Here is a 21,887-nt window from a genome sequence, read left to right as displayed (position 1 = left end):
CGTTTCCCCTAGAACTGTAAGTTCCAGGAGGACAGGGACCATGTCTGTTTTTGTTTACTGGCGTACAGTAGGCACTCAGTAAGTATGAATATCTGAAAAGAGGTACAAACAGATATTTTGAAGAGACAGATCATTGTTGAAATGAGCCCTAGAAGAAATTGCAAATACTGTCTAGTTGCTGGTTTGATGGATGATGTTAATTATTATCACTGATCTGCTTTCAGTGATCTTGGTGTTTTTTATAACAAAGAAATTGCTGGGTTTTATTTGCTACCACTTTGTTAGCGTTTTTCAGTAAGTTCATATATGATTGATCTGGTCATAGGAAATAACCCATTCTCTTTTGGCAGCCCAAGCACGAACCTCTCAGTATCTTCTGTGACCTCATGGGCGTGGACTATGACGAGATGTGTCACTGGCTCTGCCACCGGAAGCTGGCTACTGCCACGGAGACATACATCAAGCCCATCTCCAAGCTGCAGGCTACGAATGCCCGTGATGCTTTGTCCAAGCACATCTATGCCAAGCTCTTCAACTGGATTGTAGATCATGTCAATCAGGCTCTCCATTCTGCTGTCAAACAGCATTCTTTTATTGGCGTGCTGGACATTTATGGGTAAGTGCACTTGGCTTGGTGACCTGCCAGAGAGCGTTTCTCTCTAGAGATTTTCTAGGCACTCTACATGGGTATTTGATTCTGTCTACTGCTTGTAAGAAGTACAAATTAGAAGAGAATTTCTAAAAATCTAATTTGCTAGTTTTTCTTCTCTGAGTACCTTTCTTTAACTCCTACAGTCCTTCATGTGTGCTTTTTGATGCCTAATTTTTCATTATCTGGTTCAGTTTTTCAAAAGAACTTATGAGATCTCTATGCCCAGTTCCTCCCTGTGCGTATGTAGACACTGAGTCTGTTCATTGGCAAGAGCAATGGCTTTGTCCTAACACTGAGTGTTCCCCACTTGATGAATTAGCCCCCGAAAACTCATGCTGTTGAATACAACTACACCGGAGTCTTTTAAAAGACCTCTCTGCATCTTGACTGATGCCTGTCTGCTGGGCACATGTCCCATTATACTGACTTGTAAACCTTCATCCGCACTGATGGAGAAAGAACATTTCCCAATGTTGGGGGATTTCCTATTTCTTTCTAATACGCACATTTTGAGTATGTTTACAAGCTACTTGTTCCTTTTTTTCCTCTTCCCATATTATTTTTGGTTTTACAGATTTGAAACATTTGAGATTAACAGTTTTGAACAGTTTTGCATAAATTATGCAAATGAAAAACTACAGCAACAATTCAATATGGTAAGAATTTTCTTTCTTGAGTAATATTCTGCCTCAAATTATTTTCTTGAATTCCTAGTCTGTACCGACAGTCTGGTTCCTGAAATGAGATTATGAATTACAACTGTTATCTGGTTGTTCAGGACAGCTAAACTGCTGAGGAATTTATGATTAATAAATGATGCAACATTAGAAGAATATTTATGGTCCAGATAGGATTCAAGGTCGTCCTTGGATTGCTGTCTGAGAATAGTGAAAATTTTGTACAAATAAATTGAGTGAGGGAAGCAGAAAGTGTGTTAGATAGTAGCATAGCACGTGTGAAGCTTTGAGCTAGGGATAGTCTTCAGTTTGTGGTGCCTGCGGCCGACTATGCACGGACTTTTGACTTGCTTAACTCTTACTTGTTGTATTAGCAAGATGCCGGAACAAAAATTCAGAACGTGTTCTCTTTTCCACATTTTTTTTATAATCCTCACTTGATATGTTTATTGAGTTTAAGAGAGAGGAAGGGGGGGGGAGAGAGAGAGAAGGAAAAATAATGAGATGAGAAACATCGATCAGTTGCCTCCTGTTCATGCCCCAACCGGGGATCGAACCTGCACCCTAGATATGTGCTCTGACCAGGCATGAAACCCTCAACCTTTTGGTGTATGGGACAGTGTTCCAACCAGCTGAGCCTTCCAGCCAGGGCTCCTACATATTTTTTACATATTTTCTTCTTAACAGTTTGAGACATTCACCGAGACAAGGGCAACGGGCATGTTTTGAAAGTACCTCTTATAAAGTAGTAATGTCAAATACCTGAGAGCATTATCATGATGTTTAGGGATTTGGAGGCACTTAAAAATGAGGGTAACAGATTGTAATAGTGAAGAGCACAGCCCCCCTGAGGTGAACTGCTTGGGTTAGAATCCTACTCTGCATTGATCCAGGGGAACTTGGGCAAGTTAATTGACCTTCCTGGCCTTAGTCCCCTCATCTGTATAATGGGAGCAATAATAGTACCTACTGCACATAGTTTAATGGATTAAATGAGTTAGGATATGTAACAATGAGGCAATAACACATTGATGTTTCTCTCCCTCCCTTCCTAAAATAAATAAATAAAATCTGTTTTTAAATTTACTTTTAGAAAGGGAGAAGGGAGAGAGAAAGAAAGGGAGAGAAACATCTATGTGTGGTTGCCTCCTATACACCCCCAACCAGGGACTCGGCCCACAGCCCAGGGATGTGCCCCAACTGGGAATTGAACCTACGACTCCTTGGTTCGCAGGCCAGCACTCAGTCCACTGAACCACACCAGCCAGGGCTGAGTATCCAAAAGTTTTCAGGGCCCATGGACTTTTTCCAAACTTAGATATAGGGATGTATATGAGAAAAAAGCTCTGTTTAAAGCCTGGAGCAGTGTTTCTGTTGTCAATGTGGAGACTGCATATAAATTAATGAATTAAAAAAGAGGGCTCATTGTTTCAGAAAATATTGGTACCATCAGTCAGGGCTTCCTGCTGACACATGGTGTCTCATTTGCCTTCTCATTAATCAAAGAATACAAGAAATTGCTTTCTAATTAGCATGACATAAATATTCATACAGATGACCAGGTTTTCTTTTTTTTGACTAAAGCTTATTGCAGCTGGTTAGACTACAAATGTTGCACATGAGCCAGGAGCAGCATTATAAGAGAGTATGTATCAGAAATCTTGGCGACACTTAAGTTTTATGGGGTTTTGGGTCCTTAATATGTGTTGTCTGCTCATAGCCACAGAGCTAATCTTTCCAGAAAAGTAGCACGATGTATGCACAAACCAAGGAAGACAAAAAAGATTAGTAAAGGAGAGCGGAAAGGTTAGCCCGAGGACTAACAAGTGGAGGTCATGAGAATCTGTACAGACTAGAAGTTGGGGGGGGGGGGCAGCGTGGGCTGGCGGCCTGAGGCAGGAGCAGCAGCAGAGGCGGATTGCCCTTCCCACCTAGACTGACCTAGCTCCATTCATCGGCAGAGCTCAGACCACACAGCCCCTCCTCAGGGAAACCTCCCCTCCCGGCTCCATATCCAAACTAGATGAGGGTGCTTGTTCTCATAGCTCGCATGATTTTTCTCTCTAACATTACAGTTTGAAATTGTATTCCTTGTGATTATTTGATTCTGCCTGTTTTTCCCACTAGTCCCCAAACTCCATGAAGGCAGAGCCCATATCTGTTTTGATGACTGGCACGTAGTAGACAGTCAATACATATTTTTGCTGAAATGAATGAATGGAATTAGAAGCAATGGTGAGGGTACTGGCTGAAGCGTATAGCAGAGAGAGCATGAATTGATAGTGGTTCCAACTGCTTACAGAGTTGGATATAGAATCCAGAAGGGTGAGCAGTAGATTTCATGACTGTGGAGAACCATCAAGGCAGACACAAAAGACCAACTGTTATCTAATTCTGAGAACATGAACCTTAACACCCCAGTCCCTTAAGAGAATTACCTTGTTATGCTATGAGCATCGTCCAGCATGGTTCAGTAGTCCAGAGGGCATCCGCTCTGCCTAGTTGGTCAAGGCCAGTGAAGGCATTTCTGAGCCTATCTTTTAACAACACAGTGCAATAATTTATTAAATAGGAGGTCAAAAAGTGTATAGTGCAGTTTTGTGCATGGGACTCCAACAACCACAGAATTAAAGAAACAGTCAAACAGAACAACCAGACCAGTAAGATGGTGGACAGAGAAACTGCAGCAGGGCGGCGACCGTGCGGGTGGGACTGACTTAAGGGAAAACTGAGACTCAGAGTGGGCTGTGGACTACAGCGGTTGCTGTGGCAGGAGAAACTCCCAGTCTCACTTGAGAGTTCTTTGAAAAGTGGGCTAGAGATGAGCAGACGAGCTTCAGTGTTCCTTCTCTGGCCCCTCCCCAACAGGCAGTGCCACAAGGAGGGTTGCCCTGCCCGAGTGAATACCTAAGGCTCCGCCCCCTTACAATTTACAACTTAACAGGGGCCCTGAACAAAGAAATAGAGCCAAAATGAAAGAACAGAGCAAAATTTCAGAAAGAGAGCTAAACGATGAGAAGATAGCCAACCTATCTGATGGAGAATTTAAAGCCCTGGTAATCAAAATGCTCACAAATCTGATTGAGCTTGGTCGAAAAATGAAAGAACAAATGAAAGATACCCAAAATGAAATAAAGCAAAATATTCTGGGAACCAACAGTGACAGGAAGGAAACCAGGACTCAAAGCAACGATTTGGAACAAAAGGAAAAAATAAACATCCAACCGGAACAGAATGAAGAAACAAGAATTCAAAAAAATGAGGAGAGACTTTTCAACCTCATTGACAACTTGAAATGTTCCAATATCTGAATTATAGGGGTGCCAGAAGGAGAAGAGGAAGAGCAAGAATTTGAGAACTTATTTGAACAAATAATGAAGGAAAACTTCTCCAATCTGGCAAAGGAAACAGACTTCCAGGAAGCCCAGAGAATCCCAAAGTTGTTGAACCCAAAGAGGAACACACCAAGGCACATCATCATTAAGTTACCCAAGATTAAAGATGAGAGAATCTTAAAAGCAGTAAGAGGAAAGGAAAGAGTTACCTACAAAGGAGTTCCCATAAGACTATCAGCTCATTGCTCAAAAGAAACCTTGCAGACAAGAAGGGGCTGGAAAGAAGTATTTGAAGTCATGAAAGACAAGGACCTACATCCAAGAATACTGTATCCAGCAAAGCTATCATTTAGAATGGAAGGGCAGATAAAGTGCTTCCCAGATTAGGTCAAGTTAAAGGAGTTCATCATCACCAAACCCTTATTATATGAAATGTTAAAGGGATTTATCTAAGAAAAGGAAGATCAAAAATATGAACAGTAAAATGACAACAAACTCATAACTGTCAACAAATGAACCTAAGAAAGAAAAACAACAAAAACAAAAACTAAGCTAGAACAGGAATAGAATCAGAGAAATGGACATCACATGGAGGGTTTTCAGTGGGGAGGGGGAAGAGAGGAATTGGGGGAAAAGGTACAGGGAAGAAGAAACATAATTGGTAGGCATTAAATAGATGGGGAGAGGTAAAAATGGTATAGGAAACAGAGAACTCAAAGACCTTGTATGTACAACCCATGAACATGAACTAAGGAGGGGGAATGCTGGAGGGTTGGGGGGTACAGAGTGGAGGGGGGACAAAGGAAAAATTGGGACAACTGTAATAGCATAATCAATAAAATATACTTTAAAAAAGTATATAGTGCAGTTTTGGATATATACATATAAAATGTTGACGGCTGCTACATTTAAAAAAAAATTTTATTTATTGGACCTGGCTGGTGTGGCTCAGTGGATTGAGCACTGGCCTGCAAACCAAAGGGTCACTGGTTTGATTCCCAGTCAGGACTCAATGCCTGGGTTGTGGGCCAGGTCCCCAGTAGTGGGTGTGTGAGAGCCAACCACACGTTGATGTTTCTCTCCATCTCTTTCTCCCTCCTTTCCCCTCTCTCTAAAAATCAATAAATAATCTTTAAAAAATAAAAATAAAATTTGTTTATTGATTTTTAGAGTGAGAGGAAGAGAGAGAAATATAGATTTGTCAATCCACTTATTTATGCATTCATTGGTTGCGTCTTGTATGTGCCCTAAATAGAGATCAAGCCCTCACCCTTGGCATTTTGGGAGGGTGCTCTAACCAAGTGAGCCACCAGGCCAGGGCAATATATGAGCTATTTACAACCTTTACATACCTAGATTTACGTGTTTATCAGGAAGCCTGCATAGCTGAGGTTTTATTGTCCATGGTTTTTATTTGCTTTATTTTATTGTTCTGTCTGTGTAAATCATGTTATTCCCATAAGATTGTTCTTGCTGGAAGCCACGGACTATCTCAAATTATGTTGGTATCTTATAGTGTTTTATATAAAAGTTGTTTCCTGACTAACATTGTTTATGATAGTGATACAGTAACGCCACTTTTTTCTTATTTATTTCAGCATGTCTTCAAATTAGAACAAGAAGAATATATGAAGGAACAAATTCCATGGACTCTCATAGATTTTTATGATAATCAGCCTTGCATTAATCTTATAGAGTCTAAACTGGGCATTCTAGATTTGCTGGATGAGGAATGCAAAGTAAGTAAGACTCCCTGATGTACGTAGTCTATCAAAACAGATGTGTCCAGGTCAGAAGGTAAGTGGGTTTAAGCAGAGATTCATAGTATCCATGAGATGCCATTGTAGCACCTAACCTGCATTCTGCAGAGTCATTCAACCCAAAGGGCTTTAAATACAAACGAGAGTAGGAAAATTTCCCTTCTCTTTTCAGCTGATTCTAAGCTATGTGAAAAATTTGTATTTGATACAGCTACTACCAATTTTAGCCACTTTTATTAAATAGTATGCTTATATTTGGTACTTACTGTTTAGTGGTATGATATATTTAAAGAAATGCAAAAATTACAAAAGATTTTGAGTAATAGTTCTAAATATTTATAATTTAAAATGTGACTAGTTCTTTTTTACTGCTATGTATGGCAGGGAGGGAGTTTTAGCTTTAACGTTTGAAGATGCAGCATGCTGGAAAAATATGGGATCCCCAGCTTTACTGCTAACTGAATGATCCTAGACAAATAACCTATTCTTTTCTTTATTTAGTTTATATGCCATACGTTACAACTGAAACACAGATTGGTCCTCCTGAGCATTCAGGTTTTCTACAACATTCAGAATGCATGTAATGGAAAGGTTGTCAGCCTCACTCAAAATTAAATAAAGTGCAAATCAAAACAAAAATGAGACACTGTTTTTTACCTATCAGGGAATTTAAATTTAATAATACCTTTCATTTGATACTACCAAATGAATATTTATTGCATATATATTGCAATGTAGTGCATGAATTAATACAATATATTTTAGAGAACATTTGACAATATTTATCAAAATTATAAATACATAGGTATTGTGACTCAGCAGTGGAACCGCTAGGAATTTGCCCTATGAATATACTTGCAAAAGTATCTAAGGTATACATGTAAAGGAACTCATTGTTACAAAAGTCAGTAACAACCTAGTAACCATAAATAAAAAAATGCTATTATTAAGAAGAAAAAAAATACAGTGAGTTTATGTAATGATCCTATTTGCGTATATGCCTTTAGATGCCTTCAGAGACAAAAAAGATGAAGTTGATGTAAGTGGCAAGATGAGACTACTCCCCATTGTATCTTTCTGAATTATATAAGTATTTCACTATGTACAAAATGTTACCTTTGTTTAACAAGTTTATAGAAAATACATGATAGTCATGATATTTCATCTTTTATTTGTGAGGCTTTTATTGCTTTAAAAACAAATTGAATATTTATTTGAGGGTTCCTGGTATAGGCAGAATGAATTGCCCATGAGAAGGTCTCAGTCATTGTTCTTTGTTAATAATTGGATTTTGGTCTCTAAGAGAGAAATGTGGAAGAAATGAGTTCCTAAATTGAATATAAAAATTTGACTTTGGGTAGTGGGCACACAATGCAATATACAGATCATAGAAATGTACACTTGAAACCTATATTATCTTATCAACCAATGTCACCCCAATGAATTTAATTTAAAAAATGTATAAAAATTGGTAGGGGAAGTCCAAAAATGGTCTCTTAATGCATCAGAAGAGTCTCATACAATATTCACCTTGTTTTCTTTCTTTTTTTTCTTTCATTGAATGTAGATGCCTAAAGGTACAGATGACACTTGGGCCCAAAAATTGTACAACACACATTTGAACAAATGTGCACTCTTTGAAAAACCCCGTCTGTCAAACAAAGCTTTCATCATTCAACATTTTGCTGACAAAGTAAGGAAGCTTTATTATCTTTTTTCTTTTTTTTTTAAAGATTTTATTTATTCATTTTAGACAGAGGAGAAGGGAGGGAGAAACGTCAATGTGTGGTTACCTCTCGTGCACCCCCTACTGGGAACCTGGCCCAAAACCCAGGCATGTTCCCTGACTGGGAATCGAACCCATGACATTTTGGTTCGCAGGTCGGCGCTCAATCCACTGAGCTACACCAGCCAGGGCTATCTTTTTTCTTTTTGAATACTTAAGTTCAAAGAAGAAAAAAAATCAAGAGTCAAGAGGTATCTTTTCTTTTTTTTCTTTCTTTTTTTCTTTTTGCTGAAGTTTGCATTCTTTAGGGCCTTATAAGAAAAGTTACCTTCATTGTTGGCTTGTTGTTTTTCTTTCCCTTTAATGTAAATGAAATTATGAAATAAAATGGGTCTACAATCCTCTATCTGTAATTGTGAAATCCAAAAAATTTTGAAAACCAAAAGTCTTTTCATAATTCACTTAGTGGCTAAACCTGATCTCTGACCTGAACAGGTGTTTATTGTCTTTACTTGTCCCAGTTAGGCTGTATATTTACATATTTCAGTGTTGGAATGATAATGTATTTGATCACAGATTGCTGCTTTGGACTTTACTGAAAAATTCCGAGTTCTAAAACACAGCTGACCCAAGGGTTTCAGAATAGGAATTGTGGGCTTGTGTCACCCTCTGTGACTGATTCACTGAGTCCCTGCTAACGAGGCAGGCCAATGCACTGCTCCACAGCTCTACAGTCGACTGAGAGAATCAGGAGCCTGAGAGAATCAGGAGCCGTAAGACTAACGTATGTTCCAAGGAGGTTGTAGAGTAGGCTGTGGAGTAAGTTTGTCGGAGTCTCCTTTAGGATTTGGGGCCTTCTGAGTCCTCCTTAATCGTGGCTGGAATCTTTGGACTGAATGTAGGACCACCTAAGGGCTTTGTGGTGCAGGCTGGGAGCCCCTTGAGTGGTAGATGGCTGAACTTGCTGGAGTTTTGGATATAGGAATAGTCCGTTCTCAAGTAATTCCAACTTGCCAAATCATACAGCATTTATCACCCTTCACTTCCATCCATAGTCAGCTCTTCTTTCTTCCTGTCAGACAGTCATTTGTTCCTTCTGATCTTCTCTCCCACTTTAATCTCTCTTCTCCCAAGAGGAGATTTACCCCTGTTGGTTGGTGAACTAGGTTAGAAGGAGATGCACTGGGTCAGCTTTGGAGGAGAGTAGGGGAGCAGACAATTAACTTAAAATGTGTCTGCTTACCTGCGATTGGGAGGATCTTTCAGACGACAGTTATTAAGCCCTGCCACTTTTCCTAGGAGAAACAGTATTGGGGGAGTTTTATTCTCGGGTTAACGTACTTCTTACCATTTTCTAGTTTCTTAGAATAAAATCAATGAGAACCACTTCACTGGTTGCCACTCATACCCTGAGCTTAACACATTTTTTGTTGTTCATTATTATGATATCTATTCAAAAGTTTTATTAGTTAAGGAGATTTTTCCATGTGTTTTCAGGTGGAATACCAGTGTGAAGGCTTTCTGGAAAAGAATAAAGACACTGTTTTTGAAGAACAAATTAGAGTTCTTAAATCAAGCAAGGTAACAATGTATGGTTTTCTTTAATCAGGATATATTCAATAAAATGTTAATTACTCAAGCATTAGCTTTTTTAAAGCAATACTGATTTTTCTAACAAAATCAGCTTTATTGTTAGTTTTTAACTTACCAAATACGTAATGCTTACTGTGTGTTAGGTCCTGTTTTCAGTGCCTTACAAATGTTAGCTTATCTAATCCTCATAATAAAGTGAAATTGTCATTACTCTGCCTGTTTCACAGATGGGGGGCCTGAGGCACAGGGACTTCATAGCTAAGGAGTTTTCCAGCCCAATTAAAGCCTAGGCTCTCTGGCTCAGAGCCTGCATTCCTCACCGCTATGCAGTGTTGTCTTTCAGTTTTATGTGAAATTTTTGCCTCCACAGCAGTTCTAGGCTCTTGTACCTCTGTGAGAGCCAGGGAGAGAAGGCAGTATTTTTGCTGTGTCCTTTTGAAGGAATTCACCTGAAACATAGCCTATGCACTCTGTTCAGATGGAGGTTGATGTCTGGATCATTGAGTGCAGTTTCAGGTGCGGCCCAAAACACTTCAGAATTAGTTTTCCTAGGCATAGATTCTAGAAACACTGCTTTCCAGTGGGAGAGGACTATTCCGATGGCAGAGAACTGTGATGGTTACACTGGGTTGTTTATTAAGCTGATCCCACTCTCCATTATTTTACTCTCATCAGGAAAAGAAAGGGAGGGAAGTACAGCTCACTTTCGTTCTGTAGGGAGCAAACCAGGAAGCCAGTTACTCCGTGCAGCCAAGTGAATATTCAAATATTCAATAAAAAATTAAAAATATTCATCAAAATCTCTTAGATTGCTGACTGGCATTTTTGTGTTTGTGTTTTATTCTGAAAATGACCTAATTTTTCTGGCTCATTCTAAGACAGTCCTTTTAACGTCAATGGAATATTATATGAACATTTTGACTCTTGTTTTTAGAATAAAAACTTTTACTTGAAATTATATGGAAAGATCATATAAATACCAAATTCTAGTTTTAACCCTCAGAAAATAATAAATCTAAATGTCTTTAGAAAAAGTCAGTTTTTTACCTACCCTCATAGGCATTGGGCATTAATGCTTTATAGTTTATGGGACTGATGTATAAGAGAAAATTCTCTCACAGGGCCAATCTCTGAATATTATTATTCAGTTAAAGATTACAAATCATTTTGATTTATGAATAGTGATGGAAACCATGAAATTCTAATGTCACTACTCTGCCTAAGTAATCAGCTGAAAGAGAATAGTCACAGGTTCTCGTTCCCCAGGCCCCCATAATCAGTTGCATCTGCATTCTGACTTAGCTTTTCTGACTGGTTATCGGTTTAACTGGGTGACGGTCAGTCTGGGTAGCATGGCTGCAGCTGGAATGGGGGCCCTGTGTGATTCGCACAGCTTACAGGCCCACCCTGCTCCCCGTCAGAGACCCATCCCCTGGAAACCCAGCCTGAGGGTGTGAACTTTATATTTTAATGTCTTTGTACCTGACAGGGAGCAAGTGTAAAATAGTGTTGATTTGTTCTCTTGGATGTACTAATCTTAGAAGGTTAATATTTGTGTAGTGTGTTTTAAACAGAATTATTTTTGTGATAATACAGTATGGCGTTGTGTTTGTGTGTGTATGTGTTTTGTCTTTTTTTTCCCTTTAATTCGGCAGCTTCTAGCCAAATTTACAACTTGTAAAGTAATTAAGGTATTATAAATTTAATGAAAAGCGTCTTAAGATTTCTTTCTGGTGAAAAAAATATAATCTATGTTGCCTTATCTAATATCAGGGAGTACGTAGATGAATTACAAACTCGACTAAATACTACTAAATTGGAACTCTACGAAATACCATTAAAAAGAGTTATAACCCCTACTTTGCATGTTGCTAATTGAGAAGGGGAAGCATAGTTCATGTACTGAGTTTATGCCTTAGATCTCTCATCTATAAAATAGAATTATTTAGTGTCTAAGTAGTTGTTATGAGTATTAAATTGGTTTTAAGACCTTACAGTAGTGCTTTATGTGTAAAAAACTCAGTGAATAATGCTATTGCTATTGTTACTGAAATGAATTCCCACATCTTCATGAAGCTGCTACTCGAATTCTTCTGTTTTCTTTAACACTATTTCCCAGACATATAAGCTCAGTCTTAAGCAGTTCTGAGCCCTGTCTTAGGAATAGACAGACCAAAGGAACCAAATGGAATGTCCGGGCATATCTATCTACTTAATATATTTGTGAATCTGTCTCTCTTTAAATAAAGTTGGTGTCCTTAATAAGTACCAAACCTTTTGATAATTTTTCGTATTGCTAGTACACAAAATTGATTACAGAAGGATGCAATCAAGTTATAAATCCTTTGATAACAAAATATAAAAGCTTACAGGATTAGAACAAGGTTGTTTTTACTTCTTGCCTCATTCCCCCCCAACCCCATAATCCAATTTATTTTCTAAAAATTATTATCAATTCATAACTATTTTTTAATATTTTAATACTGCAGAACTAGTTCCCAATACCCTCCCTGCTGAGATTTTCAGTGATAATTTTTAGGTAGTGCTCACCATTTGAATTAGTGAGTAGACAAATGAAGCATGGTGATAAAATATTTTGTGGAACTAAGGTAAAAGATAGGACTTTTAATGAGCATTTTGCTCATAAAATAATTATAGTTCAAACTCAGTAATATGCTTAGAGTGGATTAGGGTTTCAAGTCTTAGTGGAGGAGTTTTGATTTTGTTCCCCCCAAACATGGTTGTAGAAGTATTGTATTTTTCCACCTGTATTTTTATAGCATAAATGGCACCTTCCTCTTAACACTTTTGGCTCCCGACACAGATACTGATTATTTCTGGAATGTGACTCTGAAAGAGTTTACTTAAAGGAATCATTATGGATCGCAGATCTTTATAATGTTTCTGTAAAGGTTTACATTTGAGTTTGAGTTTAGAGTATAATTAACTTTTGCTCTTTCTGACCCAGTTTAAGATGCTACCAGAATTATTTCAAGATGATGAGAAGGCCATTAGTCCAACCTCAGCCACCTCTTCGGGGCGTACACCCCTCACCCGCCTCTCTGCAAAGCCCACCAAAGGTCGACCAGGTCAGACGGCCAAAGAGCACAAGAAAACAGTGGGGCACCAGGTGAGCTGGGTTTCCCCTCTGGCTCCGCGGAAGCTTCAGGTCCTCCTTTCTCAGACTCCCCGGTGGGATCCTCAGGTGAAGAGAGGCTGTGGCTTTCCCTGTCCACTGCCCGCTGTCCCCTCACCTAGCTTCAGACCTGTGGCTCTGATTAAGCCTTTCCCCAAATAGTCTTCTCTACATCTTAATTCTTCTCCCTCACAGAACACTGCTGACTTTGTTCTATTTATTCTCTGGATGTTTGCTCTCTGGGTTTGTGCAGAGCATCAGCTCCTTCAGCGGGAGCAGTGCCCTCTCCTTTTTTGGATGTCTTATGCTCTGTGGGGAGTGGGAAGTGTGACATACATGCTCAGCGGCCTGGGGCTTTGGACAGGAGGCCGAGCACTAGTCAGCTTGTTTTCCTGTGTGTGGGACCTGTGCCCAGTACAGACAAGAAGTGGGACCAGACACAGGTCCACTGCCTCCAGTCTTAATGTCTGTAATGTCCATAATGGTAACCCACCCTGGCTGTACTCTCCCATTCTCCCCTCATTTCCTGCACTCTTTTTATGATGGGCTGCCTCTCAAATGCCCCCGACTGGGGACCCAGCCCACCACCCAGCCTGCAACCCCGACTGGGAACCGAACAGGCGACCTTTCAGTTCACAGGCCGGCATTCAGTCCACTGAGCCACACCAGCCAGGGCCCTATACTCTTTCAAGTCATCTGCTGTATTTTTCCCTAGCTTACAGCAAAACTCCCCCTGTACATGATCACATGCTCTTGATACTCTTAAAGCAGTTATATTTTTAGTCAGAATTCTGAGTTCACAATAGAAAACAGCAGAAACATCTATTAAAAGGGGAGTGGGAAGACTGAACTCTAATGTACACGATGGACTTTGGGAGATTAAGATGTGTCAGTGTGAATTCATCAGTTATAACGGACGTATGACTCTGGTGGGAGATGTAATCGTGGGGAAGGCTGTGCATGCGTGGGGACATGGGGTGTATGGGAAATCTGTGTATCTTCTCTTCAACTTTTCTGTGAACCTAAAGGTACACTAAGAAAATAGAGTCTGTTTAAAAAAGGGGGGTCAGGAAAAGGGGTGGGAGAGAGCAAGTGTATATTTAGCAGAGTAAGCATATAAATAGTAGAACTTAAGCAAATTTTAACCTCAAGTCTTAGAATTGTTTAATATGAGCTCCCCTTCTGAGGATGGATCAATCTCTACTAATGTCATTAGAAGAAAATTTTAAGTTGTTTCACGTTATCTTTGGCTTTGACAAAACCCTGATGCCCCTTCCTGCCCTTTTCCGTGCAGTTCCGAAATTCCCTTCATCTGCTAATGGAGACCCTCAATGCCACCACCCCTCATTATGTGCGCTGTATTAAGCCTAATGATTTCAAGTTCCCATTCACGTGAGTATTTCTCAACTACTGAATTTAAAAGTATCCGTGTCTCATAAGGATTACCAAACTAATAGAAGGAAAAACTATTTAGATAATCCTTCATGTGTTATAGAGGGAAACCACTAGTTCACTGAATTAAAAAAAAGAATTTTTTTTTTAAACTCTTGCCCCCCACCCCCTTCCTTTACCCATTTCTCTTACCCACCTACCTCTACCTCTGGCAACTGACGGTCGATTCTCTGAAGCTGAGCTTGGATTGTGTGTGTGTGTGTGTGTGTGTGTGTGTTGTTTTGTTTCGCTTTTGTATTTTAGACTTCTCATATAGGAGGGATCATATGGCATTGTCTTTCTCTGACTTAATTTCATTTAGCAACATGCCTTCAAGGTCCATCCATGATGCTACAAATGGCAGGATTTCACTTTCTCTTATGGCTGAAGAATATTCTACTGTATATGTACAACAGTTTCTTTATCCCTTCATCCGTTGATTTGGTAGTGTCCATGTCTTGGCTATTATATATAATGCTTCCGTGAACATGGGGACGCATATGGCTTTTTGAGTTAGTGTTTTTGGGTTTTTTGGATAAATACCCAGAAGTGGAATTACTGGATGATATGATAGTTGTATTTTTAATTTTTGGAGGAATCTCCGTACTGTTTTTTTTAACTGGCTGCACCCATTTACTTTCCCACTGAAAGAAAGGTTCCCTTTTTTCACCTCCTCACCAATACTAGGTACTTCTTGTCGTTTTGGTTATAGATGTTCTAACAAGAGTGAGATGGTATCTCATTTTGGTTTTGATTTGCATTTTTCCCTGAGGATTAGTTATGTTGAGCATCTTTTTACGTACCTGTTGGCCATCTGTATGTCGTCTTTGGAAAAATATGTATTTAGATCTTCTGTCCCTTTTTTACATTAGTTTTTGGGCGGTTTTTTTGCTATTAGGTTGTATGAGTTCTTTATATATTTTAGATATTAACTCTGTATTGGTTATATAATTTTCAAATATTTTTTTCCCACTTACTAGGTTGCCTTTTTATTTTGTTGATGGGTTTCCTTTGCTGTGCAGAAGCTTTTTAGTTTGATATAATCCAACTTGTTTATTTTTGCTTTTGTTACTTTTACTTTTGGTGGCAGATTCAAAAAATCATCACCAAGAACTATGTCAGGGACCTTACCACCTATATTTTCTTCTAGGAATTTTATGGTTCTAGGTCTTAGGATCAAGTCTTTCGTGCATTTTGAGTTCATTTTGTGTGTGGTGTAAGACAGTGCTCCAGTTTCGTTGTTTGCATGTTGCTGTCCGCGTTCTCCAACACCATTTGTCAAGGAGACTGTCCTCTCCCCATCGCATATCTTTGGCTTGTTTGCCATAAAGTAATTGACCACGTATGTGGGGGGTTATTTCTGGACTCTATTCTGTTCCATTGATCTGTGTGTCTGTTTTTATGCCAGTGCCCTATAGTTTTGTTACAGTGTTTGAAATCAGGGAGTGTGATGCCTCCAGCTTTGTTGTTCTTTCTCAAGATTGCTTTGTGTGCATTTGTTCAATTTCTGTTCCCTTTTGAGAACATGAGTACAAATTAGTAGTTAACCTTCTGAAGATTTTAAAAGTTGAGGTTAAGCAAGCATTCATAGCTCTATTTTCTGTTTTGAATTTACTTCAGTTTCAGATCTTTCTGGGCTTTTGTTAATTTGGACATTAGTTAAAACCAGAGCTGAGTGGTAAGACTGCTTTGGCAAAGGCTCACAGTTATCCCTGTCACTTTTCAACTGCCGAAACCATCACAGAACATCTACTTTTACCGGACGTCTTGTTCTACATCAATTACCATATATGGAGGAAAAGGGGTTTTTTTTTCGAAAGGGAAATATTTCTCTGATTTTAAAAGTAATATATGTGCATTGTTAAAACAATTTTCAGGAAATGTAAAATACTATTAAAATAAATTAAAAGAGCATTTATTATACCCAGAGAGATAACTGGTATTAAGGGGCCAACATTTTTTCCCTCCCTGTTCGATGTGTCTGTGTGTGTGCATGAGAGAAAGAGAGAGAGAGAAAGAGAATGAAAGAGAGAACAAGAGAGACACACACGCTACTAAAAGGGAAAGGTTCATGCTGTAATTGCTCTCTGCTTTTATCTTAATAAATTGTGGGTACTGTCCATGTTAATAAATAAAAATCCATGTCATCATTCCAGTGCAGGGTGTCAAACTCATTTTCACCCAGGGCCACGTCAGCCTCGCGGTTGCCTTCAAAGGGCCGAATGTAATTTTAGGACTGTAAAAATGTAACTTCTCCTTAACCGTTAAGGAGTTGAAATTACATTCAGCCCTTTGAAGGCAACCGCGAGGCTGATGTGGCCCCAGGTGAAAATGAGTTTGACACCCCTGTTCTAGTGGCTACATGGTGTCCCATTGTATAGACCTACCATCATTTATTTGAATTATTTCCTACTGATTGCTTTTAAGTTATTCCAACAAAGTTGTGATAAACATCTTCTGCCAGACATTTTTGTGTTTTTGCCTGATTACCTCCTTAGGATAATGTATTTATAGAAGTGGAATTTGTGGGTCAAAGATTATTCACATTTACCAGAGGTTATAATAACTCCAACTCCTACCCTGCAGTGTAGGAGTGCTCTTTTTCCTACACCCCTGCCAACTCTGCCCTCTGGGTGTTCTGCCTTACACTGGAGGGCAGTTCTGAAAAACTGATGTATCTTCCTCATTGCCCGGAGGCCCTTTCTGGAGGAGGTGGGAAGCAGGAAGAAGCCGCCAAGCCCTGGGCCACTCTCCAGGATACCAGAGCACTTGAGAAAGTAGCACAGCAGAGCGTTGGAGAGGTCACTCGGAGATTAACTGGGGGAGTAAAAGGAGTGATCAATCATCTAGCAGGTGGCAGGTCTTACCACTTCCTCTTTTAGGGTCAACTTAACGTTAAGATGCCAGTTCTTTAGAGTAAAATAAACGTAAGTCATATAAGACAGAATACAAAACAAAAGTATTTTTTATTGATGTGGACACTATAAATGCTTAGTATGTACACATTCCACTGAGTTGAATAGCTTTTAGAACACCGATAATTTTTTTAAAGAATAACTGAATGGGACATACTTAATGTGTCCTTGTTAGAGAAATCTCCAGAGCTAGCCAGTCTTTATTCCAGGGGAGCTTGTATGGTGAGCTAAAGAATTACAGAATTATGAGAATGGCGAGTCACGCCAAGGCATGTAATGAGTACGGGCAAAGGCAGAGGAGTGGGGTTGTTTGTTGTTTTTTAAATACTCTCCATGGTGTTTCCTGTGAGTCGTGGTGGGAAACGGCAGGTAACGTTCATGGCTTTTTCGTTTTACTGCTGATTGTCTCCTCCCCATGCTCACATGGAGTTGTCCATTTTGATAACTCCTCCAACTCTTGAATGCTTTCTTTTCTAATGTACCCATTTTGCTCTTTACCGAAGAATTAATCTCCGGACCGAGGAGAGTAATTTGGGGCTACAGTCAGGCTTCTCTGTACTAATGACTTTCACTTGTCCACGCAGGTTTGATGAGAAGAGGGCAGTGCAGCAGCTGAGAGCGTGTGGTGTCCTGGAGACCATCCGAATCAGTGCGGCAGGGTTCCCCTCACGGTGAGCTTGGCGTTTTTCAAATATAAGGGATCCTAATGCGAGAGGTTCCTACTTCTTTAAATAAGCTAGCGTGAGTTTCTTTTTATAGGTGGACTTACCAAGAATTTTTCAGTCGTTACCGTGTTCTAATGAAGCAGAAAGATGTACTGAGTGACAGAAAGCAGACATGTAAGAATGTATTAGAGAAACTGATTCAGGTAAGAAAAATTTTCACTTACCTTTATCTGAACAGATTATGGCCAAAGGCCTTGTGATTATAGTCTGTGAGAGCCCTGGGAACGTCCAAATACCACTAATCCAGATTATGCAGGGCTGGGAGGGTAGAGGGGCACACTGTCCAGGAGGCCGAGGCTCCCCATATTTGGGAAGCTCAGCCTGACTGGTGAAGGTGTTGGTGACTGTCGCGCCTGGACCCAGACTTGAGACATTCTTTCTAGAGTTTGATCATTATCTATAAAAATTTGCCTAGTACTTACTTATGGAAGTAAGTAAGATGCTATGTGACAAAGAAAAAATTAAGTCTTCTCCTCTGGTAACATAGTCTGTCTTGGAAATTAATGCATTTTAAAGGTAAATATAATACACCTCAATGTCTACCAAGGGCTGAGTGAGTGAGACGAAATTAGAGCAAGGCAAAGCCTCACCTGCTGTGGAAAGGAGGAACAATGTCATGGAAGGCGTATGTTTTGTGTCAGGCCCTGAAGAATGGATAAAATTTTATAGAAGTGGAAGAAAATGTTAATAGGGAGCATGGTGTGTGGAAGTAGGAAAGCATAGAGTTTGCTCAGAAAGCAGTAATGCAGTTTCTTTGCAGTTTAAGATTAGTGTATGAGACAGTAGGGAGATGTTTAGAAAGCGTAGGCTGGTGTTTGGAGAGTCTTGCCTTCCAAACTAAGGAGGCTCAAACTTTAGAATACATCAGAGGCACCTGAAGAGCTTGTTAAAAAACATAGATTGCGGAACCCCACCCCTACAACTTCTGGCTCTGTAGGTCTGGGCTGGGTCTGACAACTTGCTGATGCTCGTCTTGGATTCCACTTTGAGAACCACTGATCTAGGTCCTCGAGAATTTAAGATTTATGAAAGATTTAAAAAATATTTTCACTTGTTTGACACTAGTTTGGATGGATTACCTCACTCTGAGGTAGTTAGTCATAATTAACTAAATGTAATATCTCTTCTGTATAATAACATTTTTTTTGTAAGAGCTAAGGCCATTTCCTTAATAATGAGTAAAAGAATCAGATGCTTTCTGAGTTTGGCCCAACTGCTCTCCAGCCTGGGTTCAAATGGGAATGCAGAGCAGAAGGTAGGAACAGTCCCAGGCTTGGCCTCCTCCCCCAGACCACTCCAGGCTGATTGAGGGCTTTGCAGGGCAGAGGTACCCATAGAGGGCAGTGTTGGTATAGGGTAGGGTGGGAGAGGCTGAGATGGGACAGGAGAAAGAGAGGGAACCACTTTCCAGCTCTTTTTATATCTCTAGCTAGGCTTCCTATGTACATTTTATTGATTAAAATTGAAATAATTTTAGGTGTTTTAGATATATATAGAGATTTCTTATTTTCCAGTTTCATGTACAAGATAGGAGGTACCTGCTGATGGAGAAAAGGAATTTTCTGTTTTCACACAATTTCAGATCACAGTTGTGATTATTATAATTTCCACTCTTTTTTTATATGAGAATGGTTAATAATGTACATGCTTCTAGATAAGGTGGATCAGAATGTAACAGACTAAAAATCGCATGCATATCTGTGTTTACTACTCAGCTCTGCCTATAATCAAAAGTAAATGGCCCTGGCGGTGTTGCCCAGTTGATTGGAGCATCATCCCATAAACTGAAGGGTCACAGATTCAATTCTCAGTCAGTGCACATGCCTAGGTTGTGGGTTTGGTCCCCAGTCTGGGTGCATTCTGGCCACAGTCTGGGTGTGAGGAGCGGCAGCCGATGGATGTTTCTCTCTCACATCAATGTTTCTCTCCCTCTCTTTCTCCCTCCCTTCCCCTCTCTCTAAAATCAGTAAGCATGTCCTTGGATAAGGATAAAAAGAAAAAAACAATAAACAATATAAATGATTTTATTTTTATAAAAGGAGTTTTGAAGTTTGTGCAAGTATTTTAAACATTTATAGGGTTTTTGTTTATTTATTTTCAGATACTGTTGATAGACCAAAGATATAACAAGAAATTTAACTTTCAATATGAATGCTTAAGGGTTTTTTTTAAATTTTTATTTCGTATGCATTACTTCCTGCCTTATTCTTTATACTGGTGTTTCTATCCCTTCAGCTTTCCATGGAACACACAACCCGATGTAACCCTTACAGCCTGGGTCAATCAGAGGGAGTGTCAGCATCTCCATTTCTTTGAGATATATAAAATACAAACAAGCAAATAGTAGCTGCCTCTAACCCACAACCAAGTTTTTTGCCTCAGATAATCATTCCAGGTAGAATAATTCTGGAAAATAACTCTTAAACTGCAGTTTTCCTTAAAATCCCTTCTATTTGCTCAACTTGCGTAGGATCAAAAATCTGGCTCTATTAGTTCATCATGTAGCCCAAGTTTTAGCTAATAGATTCATCCCTTTACTGATTCAGCTTTTAGATATATTTTTCCCTCTTTTAAAATTTCATTTATATGGTTTTATTTCTACTTCTGAGTATACAATTTCTTCCAAAAACAGGACAAGGACAAATACCAGTTTGGTAAGACAAAGATCTTTTTCCGTGCCGGTCAAGTGGCCTACCTAGAAAAATTGAGGGCAGACAAGTTGAGGGCTGCCTGTATTCGGATCCAGAAGACGATCCGAGGGTGGCTGCTGCGGAAGAAGTACCTGCGCATGCGGAAGGCAGCCATCACCGTGCAGAGATATGTGCGAGGCTACCAGGCCCGATGGTAGGTCTCCTGGGGACCCGTCCACTCTGGCTCATGGCTCCTAAGACTACAGAGTTCATCTGATTCATTGTCCAAACCAGGACGGTTTTGAGTGGTCACCCTACCTGAGACGGCAACATCTCACCTCTTCTTAGATTCAAGGAATAACAAATTAACTCATAAGGACAGTTAAATAGAATAAACTTTCACTCACCCTTGTGATTCATCCTCAGAAAAATTACAAATTACTGCGTGCTCATGTCTTCAGTATCTCTTTTTATACTTTTATATGGGCTTGAAGAAATTATCTGTAAACTCAAACCATCATGAATGTGAACTAGTTAATAATGACTCATTGAGGAGTTTTCAGGAGCAATCAACTGTGACGGTCTTTCTAGAGTTATACTTCAGTGTGATTACATATCAGGATCATTTTAATTTAGAAATATCCGTAGAAATGAATGAATGATGAAGAATTTATGCCCATTTTGCAAAATCAGGTGATATGGGACATCCTAATCTGTAGGTTAGGGAAGGCTCAAATAAGATAATGAATGTAAGAATACTTGGAGGAACTACAAATTGTGATGTAATTATAAGAAATGTAAATGTTGAAAAAAAAAAGAAATGTAAATGTTGATTTACTACTGTATATTATTAGAATAACACAAAGGAGTAGTACTACTTAGGCTAAAGATACTGGTGCTTTAAGTCTCTACAAAATATATTCCTGGGCCTTGCTGATTACTGACAAACGCACTGCTGCTTTCTTTGGCCAGCTACGCTAAGTTCCTGCGTAGAACCAAGGCAGCGACCGTCATTCAGAAGTACTGGCGTATGTATGTAGTCCACAGGAAGTACAAAATTACACGAACCGCCACTATTGTTCTGCAGGCTTATTTGCGAGGCTACTTGGCCAGAAATAGGTATCGCAAGGTGAGTCATTGTTTTCAACTTTGTTTATCCGTTCCATTAATGTTAATCATATTCTGTGTCTGTGCAAAGTCACCACAGGGGCTCCTATCGGCTGTCAATCTCTGGCCAGCTCAGCTCCAACTGCGATGACGTGTGGGGGAGGTGGGTCAGAGGCTGGCTCCTGTGTAGTCCAATGTCA

At 39.5% G+C, this 21,887-nt stretch overlaps 1 protein-coding gene across 4 annotated transcripts in view; it reads left to right on the top strand.

Annotated features, from left to right (window-relative positions):
- Nucleotides 1–21,887, top strand: part of MYO5A (myosin VA) — a 172,647-nt gene that overhangs the window by 92,825 nt on the left and 57,935 nt on the right. For all 4 annotated transcript variants that reach the window (XM_053928126.2, XM_053928125.2, XM_053928124.2 and 1 more), the window contains exons 10-20: nt 351–616; nt 1,227–1,308; nt 6,263–6,403; nt 7,992–8,117; nt 9,648–9,731; nt 12,712–12,873; nt 14,174–14,271; nt 17,810–17,896; nt 17,985–18,093; nt 20,583–20,794; nt 21,553–21,709. In XM_053928126.2, the coding sequence (XP_053784101.1) occupies nt 351–616; nt 1,227–1,308; nt 6,263–6,403; nt 7,992–8,117; nt 9,648–9,731; nt 12,712–12,873; nt 14,174–14,271; nt 17,810–17,896; nt 17,985–18,093; nt 20,583–20,794; nt 21,553–21,709 (1,524 nt within the window). The remainder of the gene's footprint in view (nt 1–350; nt 617–1,226; nt 1,309–6,262; nt 6,404–7,991; nt 8,118–9,647; nt 9,732–12,711; nt 12,874–14,173; nt 14,272–17,809; nt 17,897–17,984; nt 18,094–20,582; nt 20,795–21,552; nt 21,710–21,887) is intronic.

This window comes from Desmodus rotundus, chromosome 7 (assembly GCF_022682495.2).
Source record: "Desmodus rotundus isolate HL8 chromosome 7, HLdesRot8A.1, whole genome shotgun sequence".
NCBI classification, from domain to species: Eukaryota; Metazoa; Chordata; class Mammalia; order Chiroptera; family Phyllostomidae; genus Desmodus; species Desmodus rotundus.
The sequence above is the reverse complement of the archived record's forward strand: the minus strand, read 5'-3'. Positions and strand labels throughout refer to the sequence as shown.